We start from the raw sequence: 23,027 nt of genomic DNA, 5'->3' as shown, positions 1-23,027 counted from the left end.
AGAACAACAGAAACAACAGAAGGCACATAAGCATTAAAGTACACCACTGAACTTTCCCACCGTTTGCCCTTTCTGAATATTTCACATAGCTTGCCCACGCTCACTTGTAAAACCACTCCATGCAAAGATCTCTGACCTCGTTAAGTCACAAGCAGCAAAACGCTTTGTAAAGGAACTCTGCTTAAGGATAATTAGTGCCTAAGCACCACAAGTGCAGCCTGTGTTGAAAACACCAGCATTTCCTGTTCCATAAAGCTTCTTACCAAGCTCGATGTTCTGAGATGTATCAGCTGTGTGCAATGCCACCTCCTTGCCAGGTTTCAGTGTGCCACTGATTGGCATCCCTTTAACGTAAAACTCAAGTTCACAAGGCAGCAAGTTACAGACCACCACTGTTGGCAGAAGATAAATAGTATGGCCAGGCTGTCTGAAAATCTGTTTAGCACTGTCAGAAAATATGCTGGAAGGCATGTAATCAGGGTAGTTCTCTTTCTTGATCGCCACACAAAATCTGTGAAGACAAACAGGTGTGTCAGAAGTCACCAATGAACTCAATGGAATAACCAAATCTTGCCTTTTTACAGGAAGTCCACACTATTTTCTAACGTTTCATCCTTTACAATAGGCATTAATAAAGCACTAAACGATAAGGGGAAATGGTCTTAAATTCTGTGATTTTATAGGTTGGATATGAGGAGGAAGTTTTTCCCCCAGAGCGTGGTGAGGCATTGGAACAGGCTGCCCAAGGAGGCTGTGGATGCCCCATCCCTGCAGGCATTCAAGGCCAGGCTGGATGTGGCTCTGGGCAGCCTGGGCTGCTGGTTGGTGACCTGCACACAGCAGGGGGTTGGAACTGGATGAGCACTGTGCTCCTTTGCAACCCAGGCCATGCTGTGATTCTATGCTCAGATGTTTGCCAGCAGGTTCTGCCATATGGGCCTTAAGGAGCCCTGCAGAAATAGGTATACATTCAGTGCTTTCTTATTATGCTAGCGACCAAGAAAAACATCCCATTGAACTGCAGAAGCTTCTACCTCTACGGATTTTCTTTCCTATTATTGAGTTACACAGCATTTAAATTGCCAGAAAACAGTTTACAGAGAAACAAGCAGGGCTTCAATCAACCTGAAAAAGCGGCTGTTCTCAGACTCAATGGAATGGCACTCCCGCTTGCTGCTACAAACTTCTGCTGTCTTCTGAACATCAGTCCAATGAATTGGAGCCTTACAGAAAAAGACTCCCAGTCCCTTTGGCCTGGCTTGTAAACGCCAAGACGTGAGGTGCAGCGGAATAGCAAAGGCATCTCCTGGCATAACTGCTGGAAGAACTACAGGTTCTGCAACCAAACAGAAAAGAAAACACTAAGAACAAACTGGGCTCCTTCACTGAAAGGTATTTTCTACTGAAAATTGTTTTCAAATAGTAACTCCAAAAAGTAAGTTCAAATAGTAAGAGCAACAAGTTACATTTTAAAGTGAAATACAAGCTATTTTACCTACGTTTCAAGCATCAACCTGTTGTTCTAAGCCTTACTATTCTGGTAGGGGAATAATTTAAGGATGTAAATCTGAAATCTGCTGGAGCTCAAGTTCTTCCTTGGACACTTTAGTGATGCTTGTTCCAAAAGATCTCATTCATTATATTCTTGGTAGATTATCAGCACGTCACTACATTTCTAGACTTCACCTCTGCATGCCAACACCTTAAGCCTCCTATTGCTAAAAGGTGTAACACAGCATGTACAGAAATTCAAATCCACCTTTACAGAGTCTCAGCTCTCCCTGTTTGCTTGGACCATAAGGAAAATCCTACTGGTTTCTCTAGCTTTCGTTGCTGTTCTTAACAACACCCATTCCCCAACCACGGAGGCTGACTTTGCTGTTAGCTGTTACAGGCAGCAACGAATCTTCCAGAGAAGGGAGGTGAAGATTTTGCACGTGGAAGGAGCATACAGCACTCACTGTCAGGAGCAGAAGGACTATCCAGCCTTAGCTCCATGGGTGTTTCCAGCTTGTTCTTCACAATCAAGGCTGAGCGCACGGTGATCACCTTCCGAGCACTGCCTTCCATGGTTACCTCAAATACCACACGCACAGGAGGCAATGAAGAAAACTGAAAGATAGCAGAAAAGCAATAGAAGGTAATAAAAGGTATCTAATAGAGGGACAGGTCAATACTGAGTAGTAACTGCTGGAGTGAGAATGTGTGAAGGGAGTGCAACCAAGTACAGCACTCACAGTACATGCAGTCTCACAACAACATAATGTAATACTGTGTCTTCTTTCCAGAACACAGTCAAGCAATCAGGAAGCATTTCTAAACATTTAACTCAATATCTTTCTCAAAGGGATACAAGCCCTAGTAAGAAGAATATAGAAATTAATCACAGAATCGCAAGTACATGATTTTATAAATTCCTGAAGTTTTAATCATAAGCCTTATTCAACAGGAATATCAAGAGCTCGTTACCCAGACTATCTGTGCTGGCAAGAACAGGAACAGCAGATGCTGTTTGCAAAGTTTCATCTTCAGATGCATGCACTAACGTGTTCAATAAGCTCTGCAGAGAAGACATTTCAATACAGCCTGATTTCCCCAAATCAGCGTTTTGTTCTGGCTGTGCTCTTAGATAGTCTCACTTTTAGCATCCCAAGTATGATTTATGACCCTCCTATTTATGTATACTGATTTGGGGAACACATGATTTTAAGTTTAGACAAGACAAAGTAGTATAGGAGGCAGATACTTCAGCAGTCTCCAAAGAGGCGTACTTGGAACTCTTCTGCTCAGCTTATTTAGGCCAAAACGTTTGTGCAACAGAGAACAATTTTACTTCTCTGTTTCCTTAAAACAGACCAGCAAATTTTGGAACTACAGAGTATGATCTTCGTAAGAATTAGCAGCAGAGACTTCAACTTCAAAGTTGGCACTTATTTCATTGTATATAAGAAGTGAGACTGAGCTCAACAGCTCCAAATTTCTCAGCAAAGTAGATAACAGGCTGCACTGCTTTGCTGTTCCAAGTCAGAGTTTTATTACATGGGCGCACGTCTAGCTCCAGTGCTTGCTCAGACTGTGAAAACTGGCATTTGAGGAACCTTGTCACAGCTGAACTTGACTTCTGTTTCCTGTGGCGAAAGCAGAAGCCAGTCCACCTGTACAGTTATGCTGGTCTTGCTCCAGTAGCTCTCAAAAAATGAAAATATATACTTACGTAAACTTGTGGATGAATTATGTTTGTTCTACTTATTGGGCTTCCAAGCTGGAAGGAAAACAAACAGGAAAGACAGAAGTGTTCACTTTAAGATATTACTGTCAGCTGCAACACAGAACATTACTGCAGAAAAATAAACTAAGGGCTGTCATTACTTTGTCTTTCTCATTTTCAACACGACTTTGAAGACATCAGAGCTATATTAGCTTAATCTAATTGTAATACTGCTTTAAAAGAAGAATGAAGCTGAAGCAAGAGCATTCATTAAAAACTAACTACCCACAGATGTTCCTGAATAGCAGTTCCTGCTTATTTGCACTTTTCTCTTTCACAAACCAAGTTGCAGACAGAGATGATGCTTTATACACTTGAATATGAAACCATCAGGAATTATCCAAATAAGAGACTAATGCCTCCTTTTAGTGGTAATAATAATAAATTCTAATCCTATTTTGTACCAAAAAGACCTCAGCTTTCATTCTCTACAGTAGCTAACCTTAAAGCTTAGCTAGTTTCTACATTCCACAACCATTTCTATCACCAAGTCTCAATCACAACTGCCTGCCAGCCTGCTGCTTACTGCAATTGTGCTTTTCCTTCATGACAAGTATATTTGGTCCAAGCTGCCACACATTTCAACAATCTCCAGGCTTTCAGGGAATTGCCAATGTTGTTAATTTTAAGTAAATTAACCACAGAGAAAGCATTCCTGCCATGAAAGAAATAAAAATAGCTGCTGTATTATAGAATCACAGAATGGCCTGGGTTGAAAAGGACCACGATGATCATCTCGCTTCAAACCCCCTGCCACAGGCAGGGTCACCAATCACCAGACCAGGCTGCTCAGAGCCACATCCAGCCTGGCCTGCAGTGCTGATTTGAAGCTCAAGCTCCACAACTTTGTGGCTCTGTCCCTAATACATTATCTCTGTCATTGGCAGTTCTAAGTGCTAAATGCAGGCTAAATGCTGGCTACCCCTGTGGTTTGTTTGCTGTACATAACACTGTCAGTTCACCATTTCACGCTCTCCCAGCTCACACCAACTCCAAAGAGGACAATCTCATGCAATGCAGGAGCTGTTGTCACACCAAAACCTTGTAGGCATCATTACTCTCAACCTACATATTTCTGTTAAGGCTCACACCTCAAATCAGAGCTTACAGTGGAAGAGGAGGAATTCTTGTCTGGTGCAGCATAGCGGAAAAAGGTTCCAACTTTGTCTACAGACACTGGGCTGACTTCTTCCCAGCCATTCACTCTCACTTGCAGCTGGTGAATCCTCAGATCATGCGTGTGCCTACAGATTAGATTAAGTTAAATTACTACTTAGTGTTCTCTTACAGGGTGAATACCAAACAGTTCACACAAAATACATCCTCTGCATAACGAGGAAACAAATCTCACCAATTTAGCACTTAAGGAAAAAAACCTCAAGAATTTTTCTGTTTATGGACCTGATTTATTCTGCTCTCCCTACTCAACACTGATAAGTATGACTACATCAAAATTAAACACAAAACCACGGGCAATATTTGTTTGCCAGTTCTTAACACCAACAACACTTACGTTAGCGAGTCCCTCCTCCCCCTGCCACATACAAAACTTTCTAAAACGTTTTAACAATTAAACCAGAGCTCACATCTAGGAATAGCTTCCACCTACCAGAAGACAAGCTGCTTACTGATAACTCCACATTTACATAGAGAGTTTTAAATATTAAAAAAAAAAAAAAAAACACATTAAAAGATTTTTTAAATCCCCTTTTTATTTAGTATCTACTGGCATCTTCGTAACTATGATTCTATACACTACATACGAGTGTGTCAAAGCACATTTTGCAGCCTGACCCCTTCACCTGTGTCTGAGTTTCCCTCTGGCTTCAAACTCAAATGGAACTTCTTCCCCTGTGATAACTTCTTTCCACTCACTGACATTATGGGCATCATCCAGCAACGTCCCATTTTCCTCAGGAACAACTCCTGGACTCCCACTGTGAGACAGTGCAGCCCTGTGTAGAGAATCACATCGTGACTTGGAGCCTCCAGCACATCCCAGCCCTGTAAACAGAACCATACCCTTCGGGCCCCCAACACATGAAAGATGTGGAAGTGTTGGAGTGCAGCCATGAGATGAGGGCTGGAGCACCTCTGCTACGAAGAAAGGTTGTGGGAGTTGGGCTTGATTAGCTTTTTGTTTTTTAAAATAGTATTAATTTCTCAGTGACAAAGAAAAGGCTCCTGACTAAGAAAGACTGGGAGCTAAGATCCCAGCAAGAAAACAGAAGAATTGAGGACAATTGGGTTTGGCTGACATCCCAGAGAAGCCAGCCAGGTATTGCCAAAGCGATCCCACTTCTTACCGGGTGGGTGTTGTAGTGAGGGTAGCAAACCACAGAGTGCATCCAGTATGGTTTCTGAGAGCAAAGGGCACAAATGGCTGTCTGCGTTTTGGGGTCTTCATTTCAGCTGTAAGACAGAATAAAGACTTGTCTAAATGCTTATGAAAGAAATATCCATAGAATGATAGAATGGTTTGGATGGAAGGGACCCTTAAGATCATCTAGATTCAGCAGATGCAGACACAGGATGAGACAATGGCTGAAGAACCACAATCTGTACCACGTCTAGAAAAGCAGATCTAAGAAATGGCCTAGCAGATTACTCAAACCACTTGAAGTTTTATTTATTAACTGCTCTAGAAATGGTACAAAATCTTTCCCTGCGTCATCTGCTGGCCTTGGTAATACAGTTTAAGAACACCAGAGGAACTGAGTTTAATCAACTTGAAAAAAGAAAATAAAAAGGAAGGAAAAGAAAAGAAGAAAAAAGAGAAAATGGGATACATATATAATCCCTGTGCACTAACCAGACTGCAGCCAGAGGTAATCTGGTCTTGCTAAAGTGCTGGCTCTGCAAAGCCCTCTGAACAGGAAACTTCACCTACAGTGTTTGGCATTTCTCAAGGATGCATTACTAACAAGCATCCAAGTGTTACTCTCCTCTTCTGTGCTGCTGTACATCACGTCTGTGAAAATACTTACTGTGTTTGGACAGGAAAAAAAAAAACGGTGCCAAATCCCAGCAACTACTTAGGAGGGAAGATAAATGGCTGCTCCCTGAACACATACATCTTTCTGTATGAGAGCTGACAGAAGGCAGACACGTCAAATCAGCTGCTCAAAGACAGGAATTAAACGCCTCACAGAATTTCTCTCCAAAGGATGACTTCCATTAAGTTCCAGTATATCATGCAGCCATGCATCTGACCAAGAATAACTGAAGCACAAGTGTACGAAGGCAGAAGAGGGGGGAGCAGATGGGGAGGTGTTTGTGAAGGAGTTTCTGACGGCTGCACATAGCTTTCTCCCAAACGAAGGACAACAGACGGCTCTACTCCTCACTGTGCTGATGGAGACATGAATCTGATCACTCTACATCTCACCAAGGAGGTCCTTTTCAATTCAAAAGTACAAAAATTGAATTCTTTAAAATGGAAGCACTGGGTTATTTTTGCTGAATGCAACTTAAAAATATTTGTATTTTTGGTATGGAGTTTGACTTCATGTCATTTTCTGCCTACTTCAGGTTCAACAAAATCACAACCAGGAGTCAGATGAACTTTACTCTGCTATTTAATTGGCAGGCTACTCTTTTTTTTTTTTTTTTTGAGTGAAAAGGAATTTTTGGGCTGTGGCTCGATTTTCAAAAGAAAACATAATATGAAGTTGCATCTTGAGACCAGCACCAGAAAATAAAAGATTTATCAAAAAAAGGAGTTTTTCATAATTCATTTAGCTGTTTCTTTTGTTGTTGTGCCCACAAAAAGCCAAGCAATAAATGCTTCTTTCCCACAAAAATAAAATATCTTCCTGAAAGATACCTCAGAAAATGGATATTGTGCAGCCAACAATTCATATAGCCTTTCTCAAAGAGTCTTCCCACAAAGGAACAGTTCTGCTCCTCCCTTCTCTGATGAAGGGCTCAGAGGAGACCTTAAGGTGACAGATGGGATGAAATGCTGTAAAAACTCTTGTGGTTTTTTCCTTTTAAAATACACTGGCAATTCACACATACACCACAGTATTTACTGTACAGATTTCCAAAAAAGAAAAAAAAAAAAAAAAAAGCAGCTTTTGTTCTCTCTGTGCTATACAGTACCTCTAGCATAGATCTGATGCTCTAGGTTAGTCAAACTGGCTGTACTCCTAGTTCTAAGGTAGACAAGAGGAAGGCCTGGCAGACAGGAAAGACAAAGTTAGCAGGTAAGCAAAACCACATAAATATAGGTAGATTCTTCCCCATCATGCAGCAGGAGGACAGGGACAGCTGGCAGCATGCAATCACTGTACAGCTCTTCACCCATTTGCTCATGTGAGGTTGGTATTTGAGTTACTAAAACTTCTTCCAGAATTAATACTGGGAGAGGAGAAAATGAAAGAGCTGCCCCATCTCTTGTGCTCTTACTCAGAGCTGCTGTGAAAGCGTGATTAAAACAGGAAGCAGAACTACAGGGCCAAGTTCTCACTCAAGAGAAGCAGTGAAGATTTTTGTTATTAAAGAACGGAAAAACTGAACAGAAAATAGGATTTTTAATGTTTTGGCCAGATAGCCTCTAACAATTCACTGTATGCTTTGAAGGCCTAATACTTATGTTTGTAATACATTAGACAAATGACTGTGCTTGTCAGGATTGTTTCAAATAAAGAAAGATTAATTAACATCATACTCTGTCCAAAACATGGTGAATCCTCTGAAGAGCCCATCCACTCTTCAGAACTGATTGCATTTACTTCTTTGTCCTGTTTACAGTAATCTTCCATCCATGACTGCTTGGTGCTTGCATACTGTTCTAGAAGAATAAAGCACAGAAAGTAAATGTCTGCAAAGTGGCCAAGAGAAGAGCAGTTAAAAAGTAGTTTAAATTCATAAGCCCGAGCCTGCTCCACTTTAATGGGAAAGCTTTTATTTCACTGCTTTTCCTATGACCCACTTACATAATTTAGAGACATAACAGCTCATGAAATCACAGTGCTGTCTTCAAAAACAAATGTTTATATTCTTAAGGGACTCTTCTGTTTTTAAACATGCAGCAGAATCCCTATTTTTCAAGATACTCCAGGAGCAACATAGGAGGTCTCTCTGAAAAGGCAATTAATCTGAAGATGTTTTTGTGTTGGAAGCAGTTTCCATTTTTCTTTTCTTTTTAAGAGGTATACATCTATTCCACCATAAATATGAAGACACCAATTAAGTGCTCTGAAACAGCATTAATCAAACCAGCCTGTTGTTGTTGCTAGTAGTAAAAAGCATCACAGGAACTCTAAGGAATTGGTGGTGACTGTCTTTTCCTCCTACCTTATCTCCCTCTTTCCAACAACCTCACAGACCTTGCTGGAGAAACAAATGAATGTTCAAGGAACAAGGAAGGCTCTTCTTTTCCACCTGAAGGCTCAGCCCTCTGCACTTATGACTATTAAATTATAGATTTGCATGCAGAAGAAGCCATAATCTTTCAGCAACGTTCACAGCCTCACAACACAGAAATGCCCATAAAGTCTGAGTTAATGATGAACAAAACATTTTCATTTGCTGAGGTGGGAATTGAAAACTTCAGTTCTCAAACACTGCAGAAAATAAGCAGCTCCCCACTATGCCTCTCAATGCACTGAAAACTGATGAGCTTAACAAAATATTTTGAAGTACTGTATGTATGGAAAGCTTTAGATGAAAGCCTGTTCCTGATTATAGAGAAATTTCAAGAAACATATGAATTTGATAGAATTCATACGACCAAGAAAAGAATTCCTACTAACTTCTAAAGCATGTAGCTCGTGTCTTTACACTTTCACAGTATCTGATAAAATACAGGCTGCCTAAATGCACACCTGTGTACAATATTATCTCAAGTATCTGGGGACTCGTGCCAAGCCTCCCTCCCTCCATCCACGGGACACCAGCAAGGCTCAATGAGAACTACCTGCTGTCTTAGTACTAAAAGTGAAAATTAAGACTGCACAGCGATGCTCTCAGGGAATATTCCTACATACCTAAGAAGACAGAGGTGATGTTGACATCCAAACGGTGTTTGGCCTTTACTTCCAGCTTCAATCGGGAAGGGTGGAGGCGGCTTGAAGCATGCTGCTGCCAAGAAACTGAGCATGGCCATGGCTCAATAAATGGCTCCCAGCCTGAGAATAAACCCAACACATCACGTGTGTTACACAGCTGAAGGCCACACTGGAATGCTGCTTACATACCTAAGAGTTTAATAATACAACCCCAATAATGAGGTCCCTGCATTCAAGATGAACTTGTAAACCAACAGGTTCAAATTGGTCATTAATAGAAAGCTGCTCCAGATCCTCCACTTAAACCAGTGGAGAGCACATGTAGAGACTTGCAGAAATGCTGCACTTCTGAGGGAAGCATTCAAAGGAAATTATTGTTTCTATTAATATAAATGGCAATGGTCTTACTATGTCAATCCATTGCCTTCAGCCTCATCAGTACCCTCAAGTTCTTTAACATCCTCAACTAGAAAACTGAATTGGAAACTTGGTTTAGTAGCTTAGTGGGTAGCAATGGTGGTAGGACAGTTGGACTAGATGATCTTGTAGGTCCTTTCCAACCTTGTGATTCTATGATTCTACTGCAATGCAAAAACTTAAGTGTAATTTTTTTTTATCAGCAATCTCTCCACATTCCCCACTCTTCCTTCACATATCAAGGTAAGCTATCTTGTCCAGGATCGTGTCCACACTGCATTCCCTTGTATTCATCTCACATTAGGTGGATTTCAGGTTCCTGTAGGACACCAAATTGTTTTCCTAAACTTACACAGACAACAAAACCCCAAGTATTTTACCTGAAAGCTCACGATTATAATAATCTCCAGAGAGGGTAAAGTGAGCACTGCCTTCAGGATTGGCCCTCAAATGCTGGAGGAAATTCAAACCTGCCAGAAAAGCGAACATTATGCAAAACAAACATTATCAAGTTTCTACTGCATTGTTAATAAGCAATGAACGGAAAGCTCTGTCATTATGTATATGACAGATACGTATGCATATATGTATATATATATATATATATATATATATATATACAGCAAATATGCATGCATATATATATAGCAAAACTCACTTTGCAAAACAGGTACTCACGTGAGAACGTTAGCTCAGCAAGGGGCACATCACAGTCCATGCAGTCATCAATAAAGCAGATGCATATACTTTCTGCCTTGATTTCCACCCCAGAGATGAACTGAAAAGGCACAATCCCTTGGCTGTCTCGACCAGAGGATGTCAAGGAAAGTGATTTCAAAGGTTCAGCATTCTTAAACAGCCAACTTGCTGCTCTTTTCAAGTCACCTTAAATAAAACCAAACATTCAAAACAAGGATGTTCCGTTTAGAAAGTAGATGGTGATGTGAAAACCACATAGATTTAACAAATTAACTGCCTCTCCCTTAGAATGCATAGCAAAACACAAACAGTACCCTGAATGTGCTCTGTTCAAACACACCCATGTGGTAAGATTACAAACACAACAGTGTTTTCTAAGAGGAAAGACTGTGTTTGATGTTTGCAAACTGCGTTAACATAATATGAATCTTCATTAATGCTATAAAAACCTATGAAGAAGGCTGGAAACAAGACAGTGCCTAAGGAAATGAACCTTCATTTTCTTTACATGTATTGTATGCACAAGTAAAATATATCATTCATAAGGCAGAGATGAAAATACTTGCTCTACAGAGATGGATAATGCTAAGAAACAGGTACACCAGGAGAGAAAAACCACAACAGAGCAATCCACCCACGTGCCCCAGATGACATCTCAAGAGCCAAGAACAACCCTTGGAGAGTGGTATTTAGTAGGACAGAGAAATGAGAATGCTTAAGAAGACGTCAACACAGAGCTGATGTGGGTAACAACAGGCCAAAGTGAAGCGGAGAAGGAAATACTGCCTGCCCATCAGCTGCTTTACAGTCTGAAAGTCTGGTAGCAGGAAGAACCCAAAGGCCCATTCTGAATACCTGAGCTTACCTTGGCAGCACAGAAGAGCTTTGCGGCAGTCTTCCATACTGAATCCCAAGTCCTGAAGGCGAGCCAGCTGCACCTCTGCAATTAAACACTCAGCCAATTATAAACCCTTGACAGCTATCTACGTGTTTTTATTTCTAAAATAAAATACACCTGAATGAAAAATGGGTTTTACCCCATTTAAGCTGCAGAAAAAGAATAAGATTCAGTGCTGGTTTAAAAAAGAAAAAAAAGTGTGTGCCAAAACACCAAATCACCAAAACAGAACAGAAAGTTGCAGCAGCTACAGGAGTTAAAAACCTACCAAGAACAGGATCCAACACACGTTTGGGTATCTCTCTGTTTTCACTTGTCAAGCAAGAAGGCTCAGCCACCAGTGATGAAGTGGGGTTAGTAGTACTCTCGGCAACTGATGCACTTGATTCAGGCATAGCTGCACTTGTCTGTTGAGGAATTGATTTAGCAATTGCTAAGAACAGTTGGACATCATTGTAGGACAGTCGAATATCCAATGCTTGCAACTGAATCTAATGAAAACAAAAGAAAACAAAAAAATAAGATTCAGTTAGCTCAGTGTAGTGGCTGGTGACCCTGCCCGCAGCACGGGGGTTGAAACTAAATGATCTTTAAGGACCTTTTCAACCCAGGGCATTCAGTGATATGATTCTATGATTTTGTATTTTCACTTCTCTTGTATACTTTGGCTAGCAACAAATATTTTCATATAATCACAGAATAGCCTGGGTTGGAAGGGATGTCAAAGACCATCAAGCTCCAATCCCCCTGCTGCAGGCAGGGCCTGCCACCAACCCCATTTAATCCCAGCCCAGACCGCCCAGGGCCTCATCCAACCTGTCCTTGAACACCTCCAAGGACGGGGCATCCACAGCCTCTCTGGGCAGCAAAAGATAAAACAAAATTTAATACTAACATACCATGAAGATGCTTTAAATCTCCAGTAATAAAATTACTATGTTTCTGTTATTTCCTTCTTAATATCTAAAGCAAAAATTGGAGGTGGGGGAAAATATTTTGCTTTGGTGTAATAGGAAAAAGAAATTTCTAAATATTTTTCCCCTCAATACAATAGAAAACACTAATTATTAGATTCAGAAAATAAACAATTATTTCTTTCAGTTATTGGTAGTCTAATAGTTTACACTATATGCCCACCATTTTTTCCCTTGCTGCTATTTTCCATAAGAGATCCCAGAACTCATTTGATCCTTGCTACTGCCAGCATTTTTTGCATGGCTGTGTCTTTGCCCTTTTCAGTAAAAACTGCTCTTCCTTTCTTACTGACACTACTCACTGGATTCTCTTGCATGAGAAATCTGTATAAGGTCACGTTACTGTGTTCTGCACTGCACACAGCCTCATTCAGCCCTCTGATGTTACCTCTAGAATAGGAGGGAAATCTTCACTGTTGAAAGCATCCAACAGCCCCGAGCCACTCGGGTAGGAAGCGTTCCCAACGAGCTCCACCTGAATTTGGACTGGATCAATAATTGACAGTGCAGTCTCTTGTTCGTTCCCTAACCGGCATGAAAATACCTAAAAGTTAAAAAGTGGGTAAAAAAAAATACTGAAATTAGAATCTGAAAGTGCAAGCTAACATACTTGGGCTTTGAAATCAAAGACTGATTCTCAACCACAAAAAGTATATGAACTACAGCCAAACTGTTCTCTACAGACAATAGCAATTCTTTTGTAAACTCTCAGAGCAGCTCCAAAAGCTTTCCAGACAATTTATCCCAATGACCTGTAATTCTATAAACCCAAGAAAAAAAGATTCTGAAACCCAACCAACTATTTACTTCTGGGCTTAATTCCACTACTCCCACCCCAGATATGGAAAGTGCTTTGTTCTTTGGTCTACAAAAATCATTTACGATTTATCACGCCTCTGCCCAGCCTTCTTTTCCTAGGTGGAGTAAATCTTTTAGGCTTTGCTGATATATTATGCCAGATATATTTTATACTCCATACCTCTATACAGCTACAACTACATACTTTCCTACAGCACTCAGTGTTCTCATTGCACTCCTATATTCTTAAGAGCTTCTTCAAGTCAGTTCTCCCAAAACTGGCCACAGCTCTCTCCAGCTGTGTTTGACTTTGCTGAACAGGACTCAAGGATCACTTCACATACTCCAAATTCCAACTCATGTATATTCCAATGACACAGTACTGCTTATTCTCTGCAAATCAGTCATGATCTCAGCCTACAGGCCTTTACTGGACGTGTCGACTTGTGCCTATCTAGTCAAGCCCCAGCTTCCAACTAATTTGCCAGTTGATGTATGGAAGCTGAACTCTTAGCAGTGTTTTGAAATTACAGTCAAGCATTTCAAGCACAACAATATAAGTTCACTCAAAACTACTAGAGCACTTGATGGGGAGTTAACATGCCTTAGATATAATCTACTGACTACTCCTGCTATATACGTACATCAAGTATCCCCATAAATTCATCTAATTTGAGAGACTTTACAAAATGAAGTTTATCTCTACTTACCTCAATGCCAAACAAACTACCAGAGAAAGGACGATCCAACAACTTGGGCTTGTAAGTGAGAACAGTGGTCCCCTTCAAAATGATTGCATTTGTATCAAAGCAAGACATGTCTTCAACGACCACAAATTCGGTTCCTTAACAAAACAGAATGATGAATAATAAGAAGAAAATCTTAAATACCATTAAGCTCTTGTGAAGCACTGTAATAAAGAACCCATTTACCTGTCACGTTGACCTTAACTTCCAGCTGTTTTTCTGTAGACACACGTAGTGATGAACGTTTTGTAACTACTCCACTTTTCACTGCTTTTGGAACCACCCCTGTTTCACTGCTGTAAGTGCGTTGCCGGGAAGAAAGGACATTTTCCCTCTTTTTGGTATCTCCAGGAGTATACAGAAAGTCATGAACCAGTAACAACCAGTCAAATATTAAAAAAACACGGAGATTGTTCAGTACTACTGTGAAACTGGAGGAATCCTTAGTAGACCTATTCAAAACAGAGAAGCATAGTCATAAATTTCATATTTTGCTTTTATTTAAAACGTGGGAAGTAGAGTAGTAGAATTAAGAACTACATGGAACTTTATATGGGTACACATAATTCAGAAAGTGCCTTTAAAAATAAGTTTTTAAGCAGATTGAAATTCATTAAGTTGCTGTACATGCAGAAACTTAATATAGCTCAATTGCAAGAAACAGCTTCTAAGCTGCAGCGATACAAAAGGTGAACTGAAAAATGATGGAACAAACTCTAAGAGCTCCTTTTATTCTTTCGCACAGTGCAAATTAATATCAATAATCTCAGTGTTCATTTAACCAGACCTGTTATTATCATTGTTTTACATCTGTTCAGTATCAAAGCTAACACACTGCACGTGAAGCCTAGCCCTGGCTCCATGCCCCTGTGAAAGATCAGACTCACAATGTGTTTTCTCTCACTCTGACAGCATTTTGTAGCAGAGGAAGCTTCTCTGCAATCCAGAAATAATGCTAGCCCACCATTACTTCAGCATCACATCCTGAATAGGTTAGGGAGGCTAAAGCTGTCTGACTTCACGATCCCGATTACATTTGGTCATGCTAACTGGAAAATAATCTAAGTGCTTAAACTCCATGAAACAATTTTCTATCCAAGACATTCTAGACTATTAAATCTCTGCAGAAGTGTCATTCCTTTGTGAGAAGCAGGCTGCCTGTGTTGCTTCCAATAGCAGAACCCTTTAACACTCCCTGGCTCTCCAGGATATCTCCAAAAGGCATGAACCAGTAGAACAGAACTGCAGAGCTCTGCAATAGCTTCCATCTAGTGCCAAGGATGCTCTCACCAATAAAAATGTAACATGTGCTTATGTGGCAAAAATCTGATAGCAAAACATTTGGGAAGAAAATTCCATGAACCCATCACTCATAAAACAGATCAGGCTCTGCTAAGCCAAGCCTCCCAACGAGGCAGATAATGGCTCAAGGACCACAGGAAAATCCAGGATGTTTTTGCTGTTGCTGTTCATTTGTTTTAATAAATCCCATGGCATTTCATTTTTATTCAACTCGAAATCTTGAAGCCTTTCTTCAATGCAAACATCTTTTAAGCACTTAAAGCAATCAAACATCCTCCAAATTCATATGACTAATTCCTTTCTATGGCCTTAAACTTCAAACCAAATGCCTTCAAAGTTTTTCACAGTCCCCAGATTTTTCCCATGTTGCTGCAGCAACTGCTTCAGGAGGTATCAAACTCATAAAGCAGTTGGAAAGCTGAGCTGAGCCAGTCAGTGTGATCCAACATGGACACAGCACCTCCTGTTGTTTCACCTCGTCCTCGTTTCTGCCAGTTATCAACAGTTATCAGGGTTATCATCTCTCAATGGACTGTCATGTCAATAAAGTTAAATGTCAGTGCTTTACAATTCCATTTTCAAAACAAGAAATAGAACAGTTATCCACTTCCTGATGCTTTTCAGCATCCCTGGAAGTTAAGATGAGGAAGAAACAACACGGCATAGAACACAGCAGGGAATGTAGAGACTGCTTTCTGAACAAAGTGCAATTTCTGTATTTATTTGATTCTCTCAGAAGGAGAAGTGTGACACCTACTGGAAAAACAGCTTTTGCACAGCATGTATTAATGCATACAAGTATACAAACCCAGTCCAGACCTATGAAGCAAATACAGCTCTAAGCAGTGATGATTCAAACAGGCCACAAATTTGGTCAAAACATTACAGAATGCCTATGACAGAAGTAATTAAATCATGAACTACCAACCTGTAATGCAGCTCAATTTGGATTGCTCCTGGACTGCTGGTATTCTTTGATGGCTGGAAGATGCAATTGAACACATTGGGCATGCCTGCTGTGGATTTCTGCCCAGCGTAACGCGTGTCAAACGCCATCATGGAATGGGAAACCAAATTTACAGACTTTGTTCTGTTTGAAGAGCTTTCAAAAAGCAATTTCGATTTCTTAAAATCAAATCTAGGAGAATAAAAAGAAGACATCTAAGAATCTCGTAGCTCATTTATTTCTCCAAGTCACTCACCAAACAAACATGCATGTCATTGTGCTCGTCTCTTTAATTTTTCAAACAGTGATAATCACATCTCATGCCACAGAGATACAAACTGCCAATTTGGGCACCAATTAAGAAATTCTGTTCTGTTATTTACTGCTTAATTTCATGACTAAGTTAATTCCTGTCCTATAATGAAGAAGTGGTTCAGATAATGCATTCAGAAACAAAAGAAGACTCATACCTGGCTAAAGAGCTGCATTCATCTTTTCCTTTTGGATCCATCAATTCCAGACTCACATTAACCATGTCAATGAGGAAAGACATAGAAGTATACACTTCTCCACTCAAAACTGTCTGAAAGCATCAAAGACCAACATTCTTTTTAAGAACATCTGTTTAAATCTCATTCTTAACTACATTTTGTTATTTAGGACAAATGCAAACAGTTACAGAGTCTTTCTCCTTTAAAGAGTTTAATTAAACATTGCTGAGAGAAAGAAAAAGACATTTCACAGCATCCTCCCCTGCTGTGGTCACACATTTCATTCCAAAAATTACAGCTGTGCAACATAATGCCTGGAAGCCTCACAAGATCAAGTGAAAACAATGCTTCCCACTAATAAGGATAAATGATGATTATTTCCAGGTGCTGCCCACACTTCTCCTGAATGGACTGTGTTTGACTACAGCCCTAGAAGATGGGCAGTAATTGATAACTTACTCAAAAAATAAAAATAAAAAGGCTTTGTTGCAAAGCTTTTATTACTGAAATTCTTCTTCTGGATTTACAAGACGAGGGGTTTTGAGAAAAAGCAGCTTCATAAATCATTAAGAACATCACAGACACAATGGGAAAGGTGCCATTACCCTGCACATGCTTACAGGAGAACCTTCAAATCTCTTCCAAAAGTTCTATTCCTATGGAAAAATCTTAAGCTTCTTAATGTGGTGACAGCATGCTGCAACCTAACAGCTGAGCACAAACACCTCAGACAGAAAAAGCCCTGAAGTACAGTTTTCATAGATTTAACTTTTTGCTCTTAGGAAGGCAAACAATGGCACCCATTTCTCACATCTCTTCTGAAGTTGAGAATCTCAGAAATATGGATTTATATCTGCAAGCCACAGCTGGAAGGACTGAAGTGTTACAGAATAAAACCCTGAACTCTCAGCAGTATCTACAAGTTAGAAAGTTCCTCACTATTTCTCTGTTGTTTTGGGGGTTTTTTTGTGTCTGTTTGTTAGTTTTTAAATTAATTAGTCCATCTTATGAACTACGACAAATTAACACGTGCTGCGCCCAGTCAGGAAATGCAGAATTTCAACTGCATAAACCTGCAGTTCCTCTTACATGAATTCTTGGATCCTGCAGGTCGTAAGGTCGCATGAACTCCTCCACGGGTTCCCCAAGGTTGTTCTCCAGCAAGCCACGTATCAGTTTGTATTTAGGCAAATCCAGAGAGCAATGGACTGATGAGAGACTGCCGTGTATCAGTATGTCTGCAACTGCATGACTCAGCTCTCTATAGCAAAGAAAAGAAATGGGTTTTCAAGATACTACAGCACAGCAGGGAATACTCTAAGACACATAAGAAGGAACGTGAAACGCTGTGTGTTTCCTATACAGCATAGAAGGATCCCACTTGGATCAACTCACTTGTCTAAGTTTCTCTCTACTTGCAACTTCAGCCTGAAAGGTTCTTTCAATAGACTTCCTCCTGTCTGCCTCACACAATAGGATGGAAAGCTCAAGTCTGTACTTGTGTCTTCCACAGCCTTGGAATACTCTCTCGGGTATCTCTCTGCAGCAAATATGTCCATGTCCTGCAGATCAACCACAATGCAGTCTAAGAGGCAGATGTGATCCTCTGCAAGTGCACAGGAGATAACACATGAAACAAGAAAAAAGAATAAAGCAAAAAGAAATAAAGAATTTGCAAAACTAATGCAACTTACCTAAAAAAAAAAAAGACATTTAGTTTCTCCTGGAAGTTATTCTGATATTTATTCACACTCATCAATATCTGTAACTATCAGATACCAAGCTTGGGTAAAAGTGAACTTAACTATGAGTCCACAATACTCCTTATGTTCATAATACCCATCTTAAAACACACCCAACCTGCAGCAATGTTCTTCCAGAAACTGAACTAACATTCTCTAGTCCTTTAAGCTGCAAAATCCACACAAACTAACAAGTTACTTACTCTTAAAACTAAAATCTTTAAACCAAGCACTTTCTGTTCACAAGGTATATGTGAAATGGCACTGCATTATTCTACACAAAGAACTAAATTGGGTTCCTACTGTTCGTAACATACCTGGGCTCTCAGGGTTTGGTACAACAGCTACTTTGGACTGCTGTCCTTGTGGCTTACTCAATGAATTCAGCTCACTCTTCAGCCTAGAAACATTTCCTCCTGATGGCTTTTTCATGAACAGTCCTTCCAGCACTCCTTTGGATTCATCTGCACTCGTGGTTTTCTTCATGCTGTGCTTTGGAGTTCCCAAAGGAGACGAAAACTGAACGGAATCCTGCTAAAGAAAGCAATTCTATGATTAACAATAGCTTTCCCCCTTCAAATACAAAGGGCCCAATACATTCAAGTCCTTGACCAAAAAATAAATGTTTTCTATGAATTACATTATCTTTTACCACTGCAGAAAGATGGTCAAGCTTTTCTCCTATCACCTTAACAGAAAAAAATACTGCCTTTAAATATATATATATATACACACATCATTTCAGAAACATTTTCAAAGGAAGATGTGAAACATTCCCAAGGAGAAAATAATTTAAAATGTCTTTTTCTTTTTTTTGGCAGAACACCTCCCCCAAAATCCCATATAAATGAAATTAACATCACACAATGGGCTAAGACTGTCAAGATATCAAGCATTCCTGTAGAATAAAGGTAGGAAAAATCTTTTAAAAGCTGTTTTGCAGAATACCTTGAATAGGCAGTGATTTCTGCAAGACCATGTCAGCAATTTAATATTTATTAGAGTAAGGGAATAAACACTTCTGTATGTCATATTGTTTTAGGGGTGTCAGCCATGATATCAAAGTGTGTCCCAGGATTTTTCTGCAGGAGCTGAGTTTGTAAAAAAAACCCCTTATCCTTATTCTCAAAATGTCCAGAAGTGAAAAAAGCAAAGTTCAAGAGCAACACTTTGAAAATGTGAGCATTTAGCATGGCCCTATAAAACAAGGCTGCAGAGGACATGCAAAGAGAAGACATCACATCATTGTAAATCCATGAGTTTAGGCAAACCCACATTAATAGCTCCTCAAACACGCATAAACAGCACACAATAATAAATTCAACTCGGAATCTTATGGAATTCAGCAAATTCTTTACACATTAATGTAGGTGGGGACTTTTTAAGTGCTAAATTCCACAAGAGTAGGATTTTTTAGTTAATGAGGAGCACCTTATCACTATCACAAAGATGTGAAATACCTCAAATAAAACTGGATCCTTGTATGCATTGCCTTTCAAAATCAGATCCTCAAAAAATAAACAAGGCAGAGAAAGAAAATGAAAACAAAAGAATGCAAAACTGAGAAACAAAACCCAGCCCCGCATCAAAACACCCAACACCAAAACACATCTCTATCCTGCTCTAAATCACCAAATACCTGAGTGCTACATAACACAGTCCTGCTAAAATGAAATAAAATTGCTACATACACATTTCCTGTACCCTTCCATCATTATTTGGGGGATGTTCCATTTATGAATCTTTACATATAGCTGCACAACAGAGTGCAGCAGACAACCAGCACTCAGAAGACAAGTCAATGTTACAATCTAGTGCTGTCTTTCAGTAAAGGCATTGTGAGGTATTAATCATACAGCAATAATGGACAGAAATCATGCAGCAATGGCAGGTCACTTGAATCCCATCTCCTCTTTAAGAAGGGAATGAGTGACTGCCAGAACAACCACCCATTTTGTTGCACAGATTAATTCTAGAAACCCTTCCCAGATGGGTTTTCCTAACCTCAAAGTTCCCTTCCTTGCACTTAAAACTTTGGTTCAAACCTATACTGGAAGCCTTTTCTTAGGTTTCACCTAGTGAAACCAACCACACATGGATGGTTTCATTAAGTAAAAGCAGAAAGCAAAAAACAAACTAATTTCTGCTCTCCAGCATTTTCCAACAACTTTCAGCTCTGAAATTCCTCCGTTCTCTGCTATTGTATGGAAGAAGGAGATCTAGCTGAAAGTCTTTTATGTCCCCACATGCAGGTGTGCACCCAGCTGGTCCAGCTTTCCTACATGGCCAGCTCCATCAGCACAACCTGCCACTGCCCTGAAGGCCTCAACAAGCAGGCACTGCATGTGCAGAACAGAGCAGCTGGGTACAAGAACCTGCAGCCAGCTCCAATGTACAGAGAGAAGAACCAGAAAAGTCCCAAGCAGAGAAACTGAGAAGAAACATTCTTACCTTGTTCTTCAGCGAGAAGGTGCCTGGCATGCCTGCAAACAGAAATCTGTTCTTCACTTTCAGTTTTCCAAGATTGGCAACAATAAGACTGTTGGATTTTGAGCTTTCAGGTATGAGCAGCACAGGAGCACCAGCCTCAATATCAAGAAGAACCCGGGAAGCTCGCTGAGCTTTGTCTCTCACCTAGAATCATAGAATGGTTTCAGTTGGAAGGGACCTTTATGATCATCTAGTTCCACCCCCTTGCTATAGGCAGGGACACCTCTCACAAGACCAGGCTGCCCAAAGAGAGAGCAAACGTTTGTTTGAAAACTTGGTTCACAGAATCATAGAATGGCCTGGGTTGCAAAGGAGCACAGTGCTCATCCAGTTCCAACCCCCTGCTGTGTGCAGGTCACCAACCAGCAGCCCAGGCTGCCCAGAGCCACATCCAGCCTGGCCTTGAATGCCTGCAGGGCTGGGGCATCCACAGCCTCCTTGGGCAGCCTGTTCCAGTGCCTCACCACCCTCTGGGGGAAAAACTTCCTCCTCATATCCAACCCAAACCTCCCATCTCAGTTTAAAACCATTCCCCATTGTCCTATCACTATCCACCCTCATAAATAGCCATTCCCCCTCTTGTTTACATGCTCCCTACAAATACTGAAGCATCAGAGCAATTTGGAAGCCCATTGCATGCTTTGCTTTATTTTTAGTACTTTTATAAAGTGTTCATCGTAACATTTTCAGATTAAAACAATGAAAGACTCTTCTTGGGGTTTTATGGCACTGTTACATGTAAAACACATTTAGAAACTCGAGTTCACAGGAAATAGGTGGTTATTCCACACTGATTAGTACTGAATTCAGGAACACAACTTATAAAATTAAGACGAAATGTTGTAATGATTTTTTACAACAAGTTTAAAAGGGAAAGTGAACTCTTCTTTTCAGCAAAGAACAAAGTCCAGTTCAAAAAGATTGACGGAAACAGCAAACACCAGCACAACAGCTGCCAGAATCAACATTAAATTGCACTGTCCACACTGAACTGGAAGGGGAATGAGAAGACTATGTGACAACTCACTGCTTAAAAAAGGGATTCATTATGAAAAATTCATTTCAACTTACAAAAGTCTGCTGGGAAAGAACGGAAAAGAACAAAAAAACAACACCCCAACGTACTGTTTGTCCTTCAATTGCTGCTCTCTGCCGGCCCAGGACATCCTGAAGCTGAGTGAAGTGCTGAATGAAGGAAACCACCTCGGCCTGGAAGCGCTGGGTGTGCACATACTGAACAGATGCCATCCTGAGAGTGACACGAATATCACACTCCCTCTGCAGCAATGGATCTGGCCGCCCATATCTGTGACAGAGGACCAAAGTAGAATTTAGTTTTCTATCTTAACACCATTTTACAAATAGAGCCATTCATTATTCACTTACAAAACAATAACGAACAGGATTTAACTGGTGCTCGCAGTATATAACTTCAACAATTACAACAAAATATAGCTCATATGACAGTATCTTGCTAATAGGACTCAGGCCAATAACCAGATGTTTCAATTCATACTTGTAAACTTGAAAAATGAGTGCTTCTTCACCACTTGTAGTGAAACGTTCTCTGTAAAACTCCCCGTGAGCTGTAAGGTCACTTAGGGACAGACCTCCAATGCTTCCCTGCAGGGCTAAATCCCCATCTGCAAAACAAGAGCCAAACAGCTGTAAGCATCAAACATACCTTGCTGAAAACCCAATTTTTCCATAAACTTGTATTAGTGGAATAAACTCACTGTAAGTAACTCAACAAAGGACACGAATTAAACATAAAACCTGATACTGAAACAATTTGCTACAAACATTAACCCAAATGCAACCCTATCATTTGCACACACAGTGATCACAGCACTCTGTGAACTTAGAACTCTTTTCTTCCTCTGAAACAGTAATACACACTATTGTGCTGCTCTGCAACTGGGAGGACTGCAAGAATTTAAAGTCAATCCTGAAATATCCCAATGGGGAGGAATAGAAGCATCACATTCCCTAGAAACAGGACGTACAAAACCCAGAACAATGAGCAAGCAAACAATTCAAACCACAACTGAAAAGTAACATCTCCTTTTATTTTAAATCATCTCCCATCTACTCACCAATTATTTCCAAGTGAGCTGCAAGTTTTGACACACTGGCTTTAGCGAGCTCACTCGTTGTCTTGTTCAGAACTAAAGACAAGGAATGGACCTGGTCAAACAAAAAGAAACAGGGTGGCATTACACAGTGTGAGCTCACAATTGGA

At 40.3% G+C, this 23,027-nt stretch overlaps 1 protein-coding gene across 3 annotated transcripts in view; it reads right to left on the bottom strand.

Moving 5' to 3' along the window:
• The window catches only part of VPS13D (vacuolar protein sorting 13 homolog D), an 87,956-nt gene that overhangs the window by 46,129 nt on the left and 18,800 nt on the right, over positions 1-23,027 (bottom strand). For 2 of the 3 annotated variants that reach the window (XM_042831608.1, XM_042831610.1), the window contains exons 22-46: positions 22,882-22,972; positions 22,302-22,428; positions 21,911-22,091; positions 20,747-20,929; positions 18,613-18,829; positions 17,949-18,159; positions 17,643-17,814; positions 16,533-16,645; positions 16,045-16,254; positions 14,001-14,266; positions 13,779-13,912; positions 12,659-12,814; positions 11,565-11,787; positions 11,264-11,338; positions 10,378-10,584; positions 10,080-10,169; positions 9,262-9,402; positions 7,941-8,063; positions 5,575-5,680; positions 5,071-5,223; positions 4,377-4,512; positions 3,215-3,262; positions 1,962-2,112; positions 1,126-1,336; positions 264-511 (exon numbers count right to left, since the gene is read on the bottom strand). In XM_042831608.1, the coding sequence (XP_042687542.1) occupies positions 264-511; positions 1,126-1,336; positions 1,962-2,112; positions 3,215-3,262; positions 4,377-4,512; positions 5,071-5,223; positions 5,575-5,680; positions 7,941-8,063; positions 9,262-9,402; positions 10,080-10,169; positions 10,378-10,584; positions 11,264-11,338; positions 11,565-11,787; positions 12,659-12,814; positions 13,779-13,912; positions 14,001-14,266; positions 16,045-16,254; positions 16,533-16,645; positions 17,643-17,814; positions 17,949-18,159; positions 18,613-18,829; positions 20,747-20,929; positions 21,911-22,091; positions 22,302-22,428; positions 22,882-22,972 (3,973 nt within the window). The remainder of the gene's footprint in view (positions 1-263; positions 512-1,125; positions 1,337-1,961; positions 2,113-3,214; positions 3,263-4,376; positions 4,513-5,070; positions 5,224-5,574; positions 5,681-7,940; positions 8,064-9,261; positions 9,403-10,079; positions 10,170-10,377; positions 10,585-11,263; positions 11,339-11,564; positions 11,788-12,658; positions 12,815-13,778; positions 13,913-14,000; positions 14,267-16,044; positions 16,255-16,532; positions 16,646-17,642; positions 17,815-17,948; positions 18,160-18,612; positions 18,830-20,746; positions 20,930-21,910; positions 22,092-22,301; positions 22,429-22,881; positions 22,973-23,027) is intronic. The other variant, XM_042831609.1, reaches the window with a different exon arrangement.

Source organism: Centrocercus urophasianus, unplaced genomic scaffold (assembly GCF_019232065.1).
Source record: "Centrocercus urophasianus isolate 14NV4802_14NV808 unplaced genomic scaffold, USGS_Curo_1.0 seq_36, whole genome shotgun sequence".
Taxonomy (NCBI): Eukaryota; Metazoa; Chordata; class Aves; order Galliformes; family Phasianidae; genus Centrocercus; species Centrocercus urophasianus.
The sequence above is the reverse complement of the archived record's forward strand: the minus strand, read 5'-3'. Positions and strand labels throughout refer to the sequence as shown.